This window comes from Ascaphus truei, chromosome 14 (assembly GCF_040206685.1).
Source record: "Ascaphus truei isolate aAscTru1 chromosome 14, aAscTru1.hap1, whole genome shotgun sequence".
NCBI lineage: Eukaryota > Metazoa > Chordata > Amphibia > Anura > Ascaphidae > Ascaphus > Ascaphus truei.
In genome coordinates, this window is record NC_134496.1 from 38,916,829 (window position 1) to 38,930,825 (window position 13,997).

Here is a 13,997-nt window from a genome sequence, read left to right on the forward strand (position 1 = left end):
TCTAATGTGTATCTTTTTATTATTATTATTATTCTCACTGGTTAATTAAAAGCATGTCCTTTGCTGGGCAAATATTTATTAGTACATTATTATTTATTGAATCAGCCCAACACTGATTTTCACTTTCCAACGAACGTGCGTATGAAAGGCATTTGTATTATAAACTCAGATGCCGTTCTTTTCAATGGGCTCTTTGAAATAAATTTTACTTGTTGCTTTGACTAAATTGGCCCATGATTTACATATATGTATTTATTTATTTATAACATATTGTACCAGGATGAAATACATAGAGGGTTACCTCTCGTTTTCCAGTATGTCCTGGGATATACTGTACATGAACAGTGCAAAATATGGCAATCCTCGTAATGTTAAATGCACCATTAACATGGTCCACAATTAGAAACACTAACATAATGTGTTAATTCATCTTTATAGATATAACCAGCCTTAATGAACATCTTGCAGCATCCCAGGCAGAAACGGCGTCTCTCCAAAAACAGGTGAAAAGTCTGCAGGTTGTATCTGATTCTGTCGTATTGACTTCACAGCAACTTCAAGCTTCACTTCAGACCGAAAAAGAATTGAACAACAGATGCCATGAGCTGAAAAAGCAAACTCTCGGTAAGAGAAGGTATTTTTTTTGTATGTTCTATAAAGCACTGTTGTGAATTTGGGACCTTTATGGAATTGTTGAATACAAGGCGTCTGGAGGAAAAAAAAAGGGATTAATATCATGTACACAGCAGTTAGCTTAAAAAATTGGAAACCCATATCTTCAAATATGATGTGGTCATATTATAGTTAACATTGGTTCAGCTAAATAGAGAAATCATTGCTGTTGTTTCCAGTTTACATTTTAAAACAGAATTTAAAATACTGTAGTGTACAAGATACACGTACATTCCCATTATGTAATATAATATTATGTCGTGTATTACTACTGTGAAGTGCTATGTACATACAGATGCAGCGGCCATTATTCGAACAAATCACAGCGCCGTTTTCGTGTGCGCTGCTGTACTCCACGCGGCATGAACGCGGCCAATCGCCCCAGGCACACGTGTTTATCGCAGTTGCTTTGTTTGAATTTCATGGATTGTGTGCAATTAAATGCAATGAAATGAATGAATGTGTACAGTACTGTGCTACTGTGTCAATTTCAGGTGTTTAAAAGCCAGAACACTAAAATGCCATTTTCTGCGCTCGTGTCTAAAGGCGGTATGGTTGGAAGAAATCCCGCGCCATGACATGGGTATTCCAAGGTATACAACGCGTGAAGTGTTCGAATAACGGCCGCTGCATCTGTACATATCCCACTGTTTATTCAGAAATACTAGCTGTTCTTACCCACATTGTTTTTATCTGTGTAGAAGATATAGCATTCTTAATTCAGGTTCAGATCATCTTAACCAATAAACCACTGGTAGGTCAGGTCAAACATAGGAAAGCAACTTATGTTTGTGGTTTCTTGCTTCGTTCTATTTTTCATAAGGATGGTTGACATGCAAATAACTGCAGAAATGAGAGAGGGCAAAAGGCAAGCATTCTATAATAGCTGAATGTTCCGTAAAAGGTAAGACCTTCTGCCTGTCAGTTTGAAAGCTATAGGTTTACACAGCTATTCAAATGATTTCTCAACAGTTCACTACTTTTCTGAACTTCTTTCATCTTCTCATGTGCACCATGTGGCTCAGAGTTTCAGAATGGCTTACATGTGCCTTTCGGGTGTGTAAATAGGGTTGATGTCATGAGTTCTGTGTTATTTTGTGGTTGAGCAGCTGGGGTTGAAATATCTCAAGGCAGTGTAAGGGGTAAAGTTTGATTAAATAAGTTAATTACACACTTCAGCTCGGCCTATAAAAACCCATACCATATGGCAACAGCACAAGCATTTGTCTAATTTTTGCAATTACTGGCACCTTCTGTGAAAGGGGCAGCAGTCAAAGCAGTCTTTGCAAAAGGTTACGTGAAATGAAAATATCTGCCTTATGTTCATTTTACCGAGAGATACTAGGGCAATTCCTATAGTGGTTTGACAAAGTACCATTTAATAACTGCTGCCAAATTAATGTCAGCTTCTACAAGATGTAATGTCACTTTAAGCTGGGGCGATAGTTTGATAAAATAGATTCAAAATGACAATGGCATTAACTGGAAGTACATTTTCCACCCCGGAATACGGGCAGGCATTGTTGCCAAAGACTATCCACATTGTTTTAATATATCTTTTATGTTCAATCATGAAAGTACTTCTATTCTATGTCTGCATTACACAAATATGACAACCATTCTGTTCCACATTTTCGTGAATGCTTTTAAATCCCTGATACGGTTGCACAATGTGCTGAAAAACAGATGGCTTTTAAACACTATCTTTTCAGCAGTTCTTTTCATGAGAAGAAAGGCCATCAGTTCATTTTGTCTTTCCCCACTGTAATCACATGGCCCTTACTTAATCTTCTGTAAAAAAAATCACATCAATGAGGATTCCATTGTTGCTTACTTGAATTTTTACCATGTGTTCCACCTCATATCTGCGTGGTATTTGGAAACAATCTCTTCTTTCTTCTTTTCCTAGGTATTCGGCTGCGCTTTCTAATGTAACTCAGGAATTTCTAAGTGAATTATTAGCCTTTGAAGTACAATGCCATTTCTTAAGGATATCCCACTAAAGAAATTACAGCAACACCGGTGACTTCATCCATATTCCACCCACATGCCGTCTTGACTTAACAATCGTTTTAAGAATATACGGCCTCTAGAACTAACATTGTCCTATTTTCACATACCAGTATCAATTTATTATAAAACAATAGTTAAGTGCTATACATCACTTGTTCTTGGCAGATGGGAAAGGGCTATTCAATTCAAATTCATAAAGCACCACCTAAACGCATCACACATATAACTTAACATAATAAATTATTTTCATGTGACTATGACCGTGTAAGGATATGTGGTTGAATGGGTTTGTTTTTCTTCTGAGACAGAGGACAATTAAGTGAGCCCAACTCTGTCTTGACCATGTGGTTTAGTACTATAGCGGCAAGTGCCTTAAAGGAGTAATTTATGCGATTTTTAAAAATGATGTTTTAACATAGCAGGGGGTCTCCAGCGCTGAACCCCATTCATTTCAGGTCTGGGGACCCCCTGCTTCCGAGATACAAACCTCCAAAGGGGGTGCTGGTATCTCGGCAAAGTTTAAAGCTTCTGCATCATGGGGGCCAATAGGAAGCCGAACCTGATGACGTCATGGCTTCCTATTGGCCCGCAGGGCGCGGGAGCTTTTAAACTCTCCCATTATGTGATCCCAGCTAGCCGGTCAGAGTGGCTACATCCCCTGCGAGCTCTATCTCAGGAAGCATGGTGTCCCTGGAGCTGAAATTAATGGGGTTCAGCTCCATAGACCCCGTGCTTCAATCCCAGGTTAAAAAATCCCATCTTGGATTGCCGCTTTAATTGTGTGGTACTACTTATGTTCCAATTGAATTAATGTCGGTGGCTAGTTAAATTTCAGATATAAAAAGGCACACAAAGTAAGTTATGGTGACAAAAACCCTCCACCGTACAGCAAAGATAAGAAAGCACTTATGAGCACATTTACATGTCTCAAACAGTTCCAGAAATAAAAAGGCAAAACATATCAAATACGTTCGGAATGTTTGTTAGGGGTTTTTCTTTCTCTTGCTTTCTTCAGCAACATTTTAAGCAGCCTTGAGCCATTAGTCACAGTGCACCATGACCATGGGATTAGGCTCCCTTCTTCATTGCTAGACTCTCTTCATCCCCCAACCCTACCCCTCGGGCGCCGGGTGTGACGCGGTTGGGGCAGGGGAAAGGCCAGGGAAGTGATAATGGGCAAAGGCAGGGGCACAAGGTCATTCCGCGCCCGGCCATCATTTCCCTCCCTTCCCCCTTTTTTATGTATACTGTTATTTATTTATAAAATGTTTTACCAGGAAGTAATACATTGTGAGCTACCTCTCGTTTTCAAGTATGTCCTGGGCATACTTTTTTTTATGTATACTGTTAATATGTGTGTAACCCATATTCCCCCCCCCCCCCCAGACACAGATGCCATATCTAGGGTGTAGTGAGGGCTGGCTACATGTGCTTTGGTGGTGCGTACCTGCCGGTAACAGGAGGGCCTGAGCTTCCCGCGGTGATGTTGGGGACACAGGACCAGGCTTCTGGGGTAGTTGCCTCCATTTCCTTAGTGATGCAGCGCCTCCATCCTCTATAACTTCCAGGGATGTGGGGTAGGACCCTTATAGAAGAATAACCCTGGTCCCAGGGTGAATGCTCCAGAATCACACAGTCTTATGTAAAATCAGCAGTGTCTTTATTGTCTCTTATCTGGCACACAGCAGCAGTAGTACACGACAGGTCATATGTCAAGGCACTCCAAAGGTACACCAGACTTCCTCCTCTCCTCCAGACTGTACTCCTGCAGGATGGTCTGTGGGGGGCCTCAATACCCCCAATGCCCACCTCAGAGGGTATCCTCTGGGTGGGGGTAGATTCTCCCCCTCACCCCATCAGTAGGGTGAGGGGCATTGGTCCACTCTAACTCTGCTCATTCTCCAAACTCATAGGACCGTAGCCTCTCCTGGTCCCAGGGCAGAACTTCTCTCCTTCAACTCCCACATAACAAAGCCCACGTCCTCACAGGAACTGGCTACTAAATAGAGTCAGCCCCACCCCTCATGATGTCAGCAGGACCTCCCCTCTCTCTCATGCCTGCAGCAGAGTCAGGGACCTGCATCTATCACTCAAGGCAGGGCGTGAAGGGGGAAAACCCATGATTACTACTGGCGCCTGCCCTTAACAGGACTTACCACAGTAGGAGAAAGATATATAGCCCGTTCTGTTTACAGGGGGCTACATGTGGATGTTACATTGTTGAATTTAAATAAAGAAAAATAAATAATAAAGAGAAATATGAGAAGGAGGAATTTCCTTGAAGGAGGAAAAATAAGTCTCCATTTATGTTACCCTTACGGGGTCAAAGTTTTGAGGTGTTTGCCTTTGTCACAGCAGCAGTTTGGGGTTAAGTGCGGTTAATCTTGCCAGATAGGGCATCGTGGTTGGTAAAACCCGGTGGTGGTGAATGGGCAGGGCTTATTTAAACGTGAGTTCCTGGAGCCCATTCTCGACAAACGGCTTGGTCGGGTGGTGTCCGGCTTGGGGGGTATTACGAGCCATCGGTTCTTGGACCTTTGGCCTTTACCCCATGAGTGAGTTCTCTGGCAGGGCGTAGCACTTATCAGGTTATTGAATGTTTAATAAAAAGTAATTGCCTTGTACCGCCAAACCTCGTCTTTGTGGTTATTTATGTATTTGGTATGTTAGGGTCACTGAGAGTAGAGGGGGAGGGGGGCCCTTTGGCAGTATCCAGGGTCATGACTTCACTTCCTCATCATAAGGAAGACCCTGGCTTTACGGGGGTTATGTTTGGGTTTAAGCAAAGACGTTGAGTTTGTGTTCAGCTGGCTGTAAGCCATTTTTTGTTGTCCCTCCATTTATATATCTAATTCTCTTTGAAACTAATGTTACTTGCTGTCACAACTTCCTGTGGTAATGAGTTCTATAGATTAAATGGTGTGCTGATAGCATAAATGTTTTCTTGTATTTTGTTTTCTTTTTGATAATTTTGATGGGTGTCCCCTGGTCTATGTATGCTTGGTTTGTATATAACAGATCCATGTTTGTTAGTTCTAGATAGTTTAACATGTACCACTCTTTCATATCTACCCTTATTGTTAAGGTGAAGGAATAAGAGCCAGTGCTCCTATGCAATGCTCACAGGAAACGTCCATGCTATGCAAACAATGAAATAATTCCAAAACACACAGCTTTGTATTGTTATGTCCTTGTCACTAATAACCCTTAAAGCCACTCTTTGTGGACTCCCACTAACCTCTATATAGGGTATATTTTGTATGGGTGTCACAGGCCATGGGTACAGTGAAAACAAGAAAAGAGGAAACTCACAAGTCTCTTGAGATCCAGGTGCTGTGGGGCGTGCTCCTACCGGGTTGGTATTCAATGCAAACGTTTCTTGGGTGGCGGTGCAGCTGCCTTTGAAAAAATTTGTGGGACCAAAATTGCAATATGCTGGGTACAAAACGTTTAATGGCACATAAAAAACAGCAACAGACAAACTCTGACGCGTTTCAGCCGCCAAGGGCCTTTGTCAAAGAGTATGGTATGCACAATACACTTAAAATGTAAATACCCCCAGTTCCCGCCTCCTATGATGACGTATCGGCGCTCTCTGCCTATGAGAGTCATCCCGCCTCCTCTGACAGGGACGCTAAGTAATTACCATATTAAACACAGCTGATATCTCTTAAATAAGCAGGAATCACACGGAGAAACAGATACTTCAGCTCCCCTATGACGTGACGGCTGAGCCACCAATGAGAAGCTTATGGTTTGTTTATACTTTGGCTTAACAATTGGCCTGCTGGAACCGATGATACATGAACAGAGGCAGAAAACAAATGGGTATTAAAAACACACACAGTACAATGGAAAGCTACATAAATGGATACCTTCCACATCATACATTCAAAGGGAATAGAATTCCAAACAAAAATGAGCAGCACGGAACTCCCTTGACTATTTGTCAAAACGAACTGTGTGACAATAAAACTCACTACACCACATGTTATAAAGACATTTATTAATTGTAATACACAATTCGTAATTTATTACATCTGGTGTAAATGTAGTAAAGGTTATGTAGGCCGCACTATCAGGCCCCTTAAACAACGTATGATGGAACATGTGAGATTCATTGAGAACAAAGATTTGAAACATCCTGTTTCTAAACATTTTGTAGAATGTCCCCACGGTGGCCTTGATAATTTTAAATTCATCGCTATTGAACATATAGTAGCCAACATACGTGGGGGTGATAGATTAAACACTCTGAATAAGAGAGAGATGTTCTGGATGTTCTCTTTTGACACTATGGCCCCAGTAGGCATCAATGTTGACTGGGAACTTCAACATTTTTTACATTAAACTTAGTTCCTTTTTCTCTCCTCTCTGTTTACCCCCCCCCCCCCTCCCTCACCTCCTTCCCCGCTCCCCCCCTGTTTTCCTTCCTTTTCCTTCCTTCACCTTCCTCCCTTCCCACCCTCCTCACCCTTCCCTTGTTGCCCTATTCCTCACCTTCCCATCCCATTCCCTTCCCCCTCCCCTCTTCTCCCCCTTCCCCCCCCCCTTTTTGCTATTCCCTTCTTCTTCCTTCTTATCCATGACTTACATATTTTTTATTCAGTCAGACATGCAAGATAGAAATAATCATTGGGTTCATAAGGTCCAATGTTGAATGTCCAGTGGTTAGCTATTTTATAAACATTAACCAATGATAGGTATACTTGTTTATTCATTATTTGTAATTTGTACAGAAACAATTAATAAGTTCTTTTATATCTATAGACATATGTACTATAAAGTTTATGACAAGATATGAATCGATTATATAAACAATCTTTCCAGTTAATGCTAATTGTAATATATTGTGATGATCTAATATTCAGCACTGTTGTTTTTAATGTTTCAAATCACTTCAAGGGTGGAGTGAGTTTTATTGTCACACAGTTCAGTATCTGTTTCTCCGTGTGATTCCTGCTTATTTAGGAGATATCAGCTGTGTTTAATATGGTAATTACTTAGCGTTCCTGTCAGAGGGGGCGGGATGACTCTCATAGGCAGAGAGCGCCGATACGTCATCATAGGAGGCGGGAACTGGGGGTATTTAAATTTGAAGTGTATTGTGCATACCATACTCTTTGACAAAGGCCCTTGGCGGCTGAAACGCGTCAGAGTTTGTCTGTTGCTGTTTTTTATGTGCCATTAAACGTTTTGTATCCAGCATATTGCAATTTTGGTCCCACGAATTTTTTCAAAGGCAGCTGCACCGCCACCCAAGAAACGTTTGCATTGAATACCCTTATTGTTATGCAGAGAGAGACGGATATTTAACTTGTCATACGACAAATAAAAGGCAGAAAACAAGGGAACCAAGACGACGATTAAAACAGACTCCATTTATAATCATTTATAATACAATTATACAATAATATTGAGATTTTCTGATTTCCAAAGGGCAGAAAATACCAGATTTAAACTAATACAAATATGGTGTTAGTTCATTTTGCTGCTAGATGGAACAACCTTTTTCTCACCACTCAGAACCATATTTAAGTTGTATCGTGTGTATATGTATATAATATATGTATATATATATATATATATATATATATATATATATATATATATACATACATACATACATACATGTAGAGGTATCAGTACCGTGTTAGCCGAGCTTCAATAACCAAAAAATAAATAGATGATACCGTTCTGTGGCTAACAAAATGCTTTTAGTGCGAGCTTTCGAGATACACTGATCTCTTCTTCCGGCGATGTTACAATGAATGAAGCAAGCAAATGTTTAACTTAAAAACAGTGTCTCTTGGAATGTTATCTGTGCTTGTCCTTCCCCCGGTGTGGATGTGTTTTATGGCTAGAGGTGTCAAAAGGTTCCTGAAAGCAAGTGATGTAAGAGTGTGTGTGTGTGTGTGTGTGTGTGTATCTGTGTGAATATAAATGAATGGAGAGCCCACAGTATATACAGTGCTTTACAAAAAGTGTGTGTGGAGTGGATATAAATGATGTGGGTAGGTGTGGAAATGTGAGAGATTGTAGCACAACTAAAAGTGTGTGTGGATACTATGTGGTCCCTATTGGTGTATAGGGATGGAAAAACAAGGAGTATTAGTATGTGTAAGAGACAGCGGTGTGTGCATACATATAGCGCAGTATGTACAGACATGGCCTTTAGCGCTCATGGGAAGAGAGTTCACTTGTGTCAGTATGTATGTATATATGTATATATATATATATATATATATATATATATATATATATATATATATATATATATATATATATATATATATATATATTTAAAATCAACCCCACACTGATGAGACCCATTAAGGTCGAAACAGCTGTCTGTGGGTGGTTTTCTGGGTATGCACCTTAACCCTGGCTGTGCTCAAAGCTGTGAACATGCAGCAAGCTTAAGCCTATAGGGAACCATGTTAAAAATGGTTTTTGAGGCAAAAAGTGACACTGTGTGCTCATTTGCATGTCATTTCCCAGAATCCCTTGCTGCAGTGGAAGTGCTGTATGCCGGGTGATAATGGGGAAAGGCGGGGTTGCAGACCTGCCTAAGACATGCAGATGAGCATACAGTTGTATTTGTATATATATATATATATATATATATATAGATAGATAGATAGATAGATAGATAGATAGATAGATAGATAGATATATATTACGAAAATAGCCTGCAACAGACCTGAAATAATTAATGCCTAAGTCAGAAGATCAAGTGTATAGTATACAACACTGCTGACGGTGCTGGGGATAAGGAATACAGTATATTAAAACGAAAACAAGAAAAGAAAAGTAACCCAACAGAAGCACTCAGGCGTACAAAAATATGAAATTTATTAATAACATCACATGAAACAATAACAGTATAAAACAATCCAAAGTGTCCCTGAATAACAAAAGAATAAGCTATCTTCTCACCAATATAATACAGTAACCCTCTAAAAATAACCTGAGTGGACAATGTACTTAAGCAAAATAACCTAGAGGTGTGGAGGCATGTGATCAGCCTCCCACCACCCAGACCGGCTGGTCTCACAAACACATATCATATAGCAAAGGCCCTCCCTAAGTAAGGCAGTATATAAACCACTAACACATCAACACTGATAACATGCACAAAATGAGGCAGGTAATAATCCTAACAGATAACTACTGGATTAAATAAGATATAGCAACAAAGTGCTAACTCCTATATATCAAGGTGAATGAAGGCATGTGATGAAATTGCTTGTTGCTGAATAAGCTGTTGGTGGCCCTTGAGGACTGGAGTTGGCCACTCCTGTTGTACTGTTAAAGAACATAACCTCTAAGACCTTGTTAATAGGGGGGGGGGGCAGGAGGGGGGGAGGGGGTTGTAGAGTCTCCTGAAGAGGGCTGGAAATTATCTTTTCTGGCGCTGAGGTGAGGTGTTTGAAGAATGTACTTGCAATCTCTTCTGTTGAGCAGTGACCTCAGGGAAAGGGAGAGAAAAAAGACAAAACATGCAGGGAACCTGCAATGGTGTATTACCCAAGGGATGACAGGGTTATGCAATGAAGGAGCAATTTATTACATTAAAATGACAAGGTTAAAATAACCATGGGTGACAATTGATGAACATACATATAAAATACATAAAAAATGCAATTAAACTAATTAGATGGTGGACATGTGCAGGTTCCCTGCTTGTTTTGTCTTTTTTCTCTCCCTTTCCCTGAGGTCACTGCTCAACAGAAGAGATTGCAAGTACATTCTTCAAACACCTCACCTCAGCGCCAGAAAAGATAATTTCCAGCCCTCAATCCAACTCTGGGTAGAAGATACCAGAATATTCTTTTCAAGGCAGCTCCAGGACTACCATTTGGACTCTGTATCTAAGGTTCATTATTGTCTACCATTGTTGTTTACATAAGCACTGATCACACACCTATTATTTCACCTATTAGAGTCTCCTGAAGAGTCTATTTAGTTTTTGGGTTAAATTAAGATTGTGAGAGAGTTGAGGTCTGGAATACATGTGTGGGATATGCAGGGCTGCCAGTTTTTTTTGGAACTTGTGGCCCGTATCATTCAGGAAGCAGGTCATCTTCTCCGTCTGGCAGATGAACCAGATTTTACTTCAGATTTTGGACAGATGTGGGGTCTTATTCTGTATCCAGAGGGCTGCTAGTTTGCATCTATTTGCGATTGCAGTATGGGATATTCATTTATTCTCTGCCCTTGTTAATATATTGTAGGGTTCTGTTTTAGAGGAATAGCCATGGATCAAGAGGTATCTCTATGTTCAAGATCCACTGCGCCCACTCTTTCACCTCCAAAGGCGCTCAACTTGCGGGCAGTACCACCACATATGTAAAAATGTTGCCAGCGCCCCCGCAGCCTTTTGGGCAGAGAGTGGAAATAGCATGTAACAAATGTAGACAATTTCATTGGTTGTGGTACCACCTCAGCATTGCTTTGTAAGCGTTCTCCCTGATAGTTGTGCATATAGAGTTTTTGTAAGCTACCTCAAATATAGCCTCTGTCATCTCCGTCCAGCTCTTCCCCCAGATCCATCTCACATATTCTAGCGTTTTTTGAGGAGTCTCCTCTGGTTATGAGAAGCTGCCGTAGAGTTGTGATATCCGCTTTTGGTGGTTTGCCTTTTGCAAGCCTAGTTTCTCGAAGTGGGACACAGGGGTTTTGGCCCTATTTTATTGTAAAACACTGTCATCTGTAAAATTCGAATTCTAAATTGTGAATTCTGTTCTGTTTATGAAATAATTCTAACTGCCTGGGTTTGAGGTTGAATTGTAGGTCATTAAGACTAGTGATACCGGTCCTAGTCCAGATCTGGAAGGAGCATACTATTAGGCCCGGTTCGAATTCTGTGTTCCCTAATAGAGGAATCATTAAAGAGTTTTTGGTTGTGCAGCTATACCGGAGTCTGATTGATTTCAAGATCTGAAACGAGTGGGCAATTGTAGTCAGGATTCCACTGCCACTGAGCACTGATGGTTGCCAAATTAGGCTGTCCAGTGCCACTGGTTGGATTAGTGCAGCTTCTAAGGCTACCCAGCGTCTGAGACCCTGGTCTAACAATTGGAGTTTTGTGTTTTTATTGCATTTATGTACAAAAATATGACTTTTCATTGGCACCTGTTACTCTATTGTAAATGTATGCTAACCCAGTCGGTGAACTCTCCAATCACATAATTGACAAGAACATTACAGAATTGAGATTAGAAATGGGAGGTCATATCCCAAATACTGCCTAATTACATCTGATAATATATTAAGTATAATTAAGTGGATACAAATAGATGGTAATTGAACAGCAGTGGAATGCCTTGTGCTACTTTCCATATGTATCAATGCATTACAGTGTTTTTAAAGCAACAGTCTCAGCTGACCCGCCATCATTTGTGGCAGAATCTTTTCCACTTGGAGCACACTCTAGTTTAGTAAGGAGAATTTACATTACAGCCCTCCCCAATCCAGTTTTTCATCCCGCAGGTCACCCCAACTCAAAGAAGTACTCGGGGATATTTCTCTTGGCAGAGCAGGGGAGAGACGTTGGGTTAACCCCATTCAGTGTTGGCGGGGTACTGAAGATCTTGGAAGTGTGTAGAATAAACTCTATATAACATATAGATTTTCATGTTATTTTCTATATCATTTCTATATCCTTATGTTATTGTGCTGCATTTATCACTGCTGTGACGTGCTATGTAAACGGATGGCGCTATACAAATAAAGATATACGTACATACATAGGGGCCTTGACGATCTAGATCACGCATCTGTCTTGACCACAAAACGAATGTGTTATGGTTAGAGAAAACAAATGATTTCCGCTATTTCAAATAAATCCAAAATATTTCAACCTTTTCCTTAGAGACCCTGTCAAGTTGATCTTCTTGACATGAAATGTTCTGTATTATTAGATACAAATAACTGTTATATTAATGAACGCATTGTTGTCGGTGGATATTGTCAATGTGTGTTGATTTATGCTGTGTAACGAACAGCACGCTCAATCTAGAGGAAATCATTAATTTGTTAGGGTGAAATATGTCTCATTTTCTTGTGTCATTGTGGTTTTAATCTGTCAACACTTTTAAACAACAATAGGATGAAGTGTGCCAAGATCTGTAAAATGACACAATCCGTTCACATCATTTACATTGTAAAATTTAATTAATCAGTGCAATTTGAAATCATATCAAATGTGTGTTAAAGGAGCAATCCATGCAATATCCTATGTATGTTTTTTTTAAATAATTTTCTGCTGTAGTATTAGATAATACACACTGTATTTTTTTTTAATTATTATTCAACGCAATGCCATTTTAATGAGTTTTAATATACTGAGCATCCTTTGATTTCAGGTTTTAACACACTTCCCCAGCAGTGCAAGATCTTTGCAACACTTTCCTATTTGTGTTAATTTGTTGTAAATGTTCCCAGCAGTTTGGGCTGCAAACTGTAACAATAGATATTGTTGCTGCTCCTGATCCTACAGCTTTTATTTTGAAACCTCCAAACCAGGGTGGTAAGACAGCCACAGTTAAAGTCACATTTTTTTCTGGGTATGTTTTGCCTTTGCTTATCTTAGTGGAGATTGGAGCTTAATTGAGCTTTGTTTATTTTAGTGGAATCTGGACTAACTTTGAACATACCAAGCATCAAGTTGTTGTCCCTTACAGGTGCGGCTTAAGTTGGCATGAAGTGGCATGAGGCACCAGTGAGCCGTATAATCACTTCCTGCCTTCTGTTGCGTTATATAAATAACCAATGTTCTTGTTTTATAAGAAAAGGCATTTTGTAATCTTACTGTATAATTATGACATCTAGCTTACTAATTATAACGGTTTTCTTTTATACAGATTTACAAAAACAACTGGAGACCGTAGGATTGAATTTCCAGGATGTAGCCAAAGAAATGGAACACCACAAGGAAATTGCTATGTAAGCTGCTTCCCTCTTAAATGAAAACATTACAGTTTAAAGTAGCAATCTTTCACTACTACTGGTAGGGTCTGGGTGCTCAACTGCAGTCTTCAAGCGCTCCCCCGCTACCCCTTTCCCCCAACAGGTTAGGTTTTCAGGATATCCCTGCTTCAGCACAGGTGGCTCAATCAGAGCTGATTGAGCCACCTGTGCTGAAGCGGGGACTGATTGGGCCATCTGGGCTGAAGCAGGAATATCCTGAAAACCTGACCTTTTTGGGGGGGTTTTGAGAACCTCTGCATTAGTGGATAATGCCACCCCATAACAAGAGAGCCAATTATTAATGCAGGTGTAATTTCATATGTTCAGTGTTTGGGACA

General features: G+C 40.2%; 1 protein-coding gene across 3 annotated transcripts in view; it reads left to right on the forward strand.

Annotated features, from left to right (window-relative positions):
• Positions 1–13,997, forward strand: part of LEKR1 (leucine, glutamate and lysine rich 1) — a 114,731-nt gene that overhangs the window by 70,265 nt on the left and 30,469 nt on the right. For all 3 annotated transcript variants that reach the window (XM_075570548.1, XM_075570547.1, XM_075570545.1), the window contains exons 6-7: positions 439–624; positions 13,554–13,635. In XM_075570548.1, coding sequence (XP_075426663.1) covers positions 439–624; positions 13,554–13,635 — 268 coding nt within the window. The remainder of the gene's footprint in view (positions 1–438; positions 625–13,553; positions 13,636–13,997) is intronic.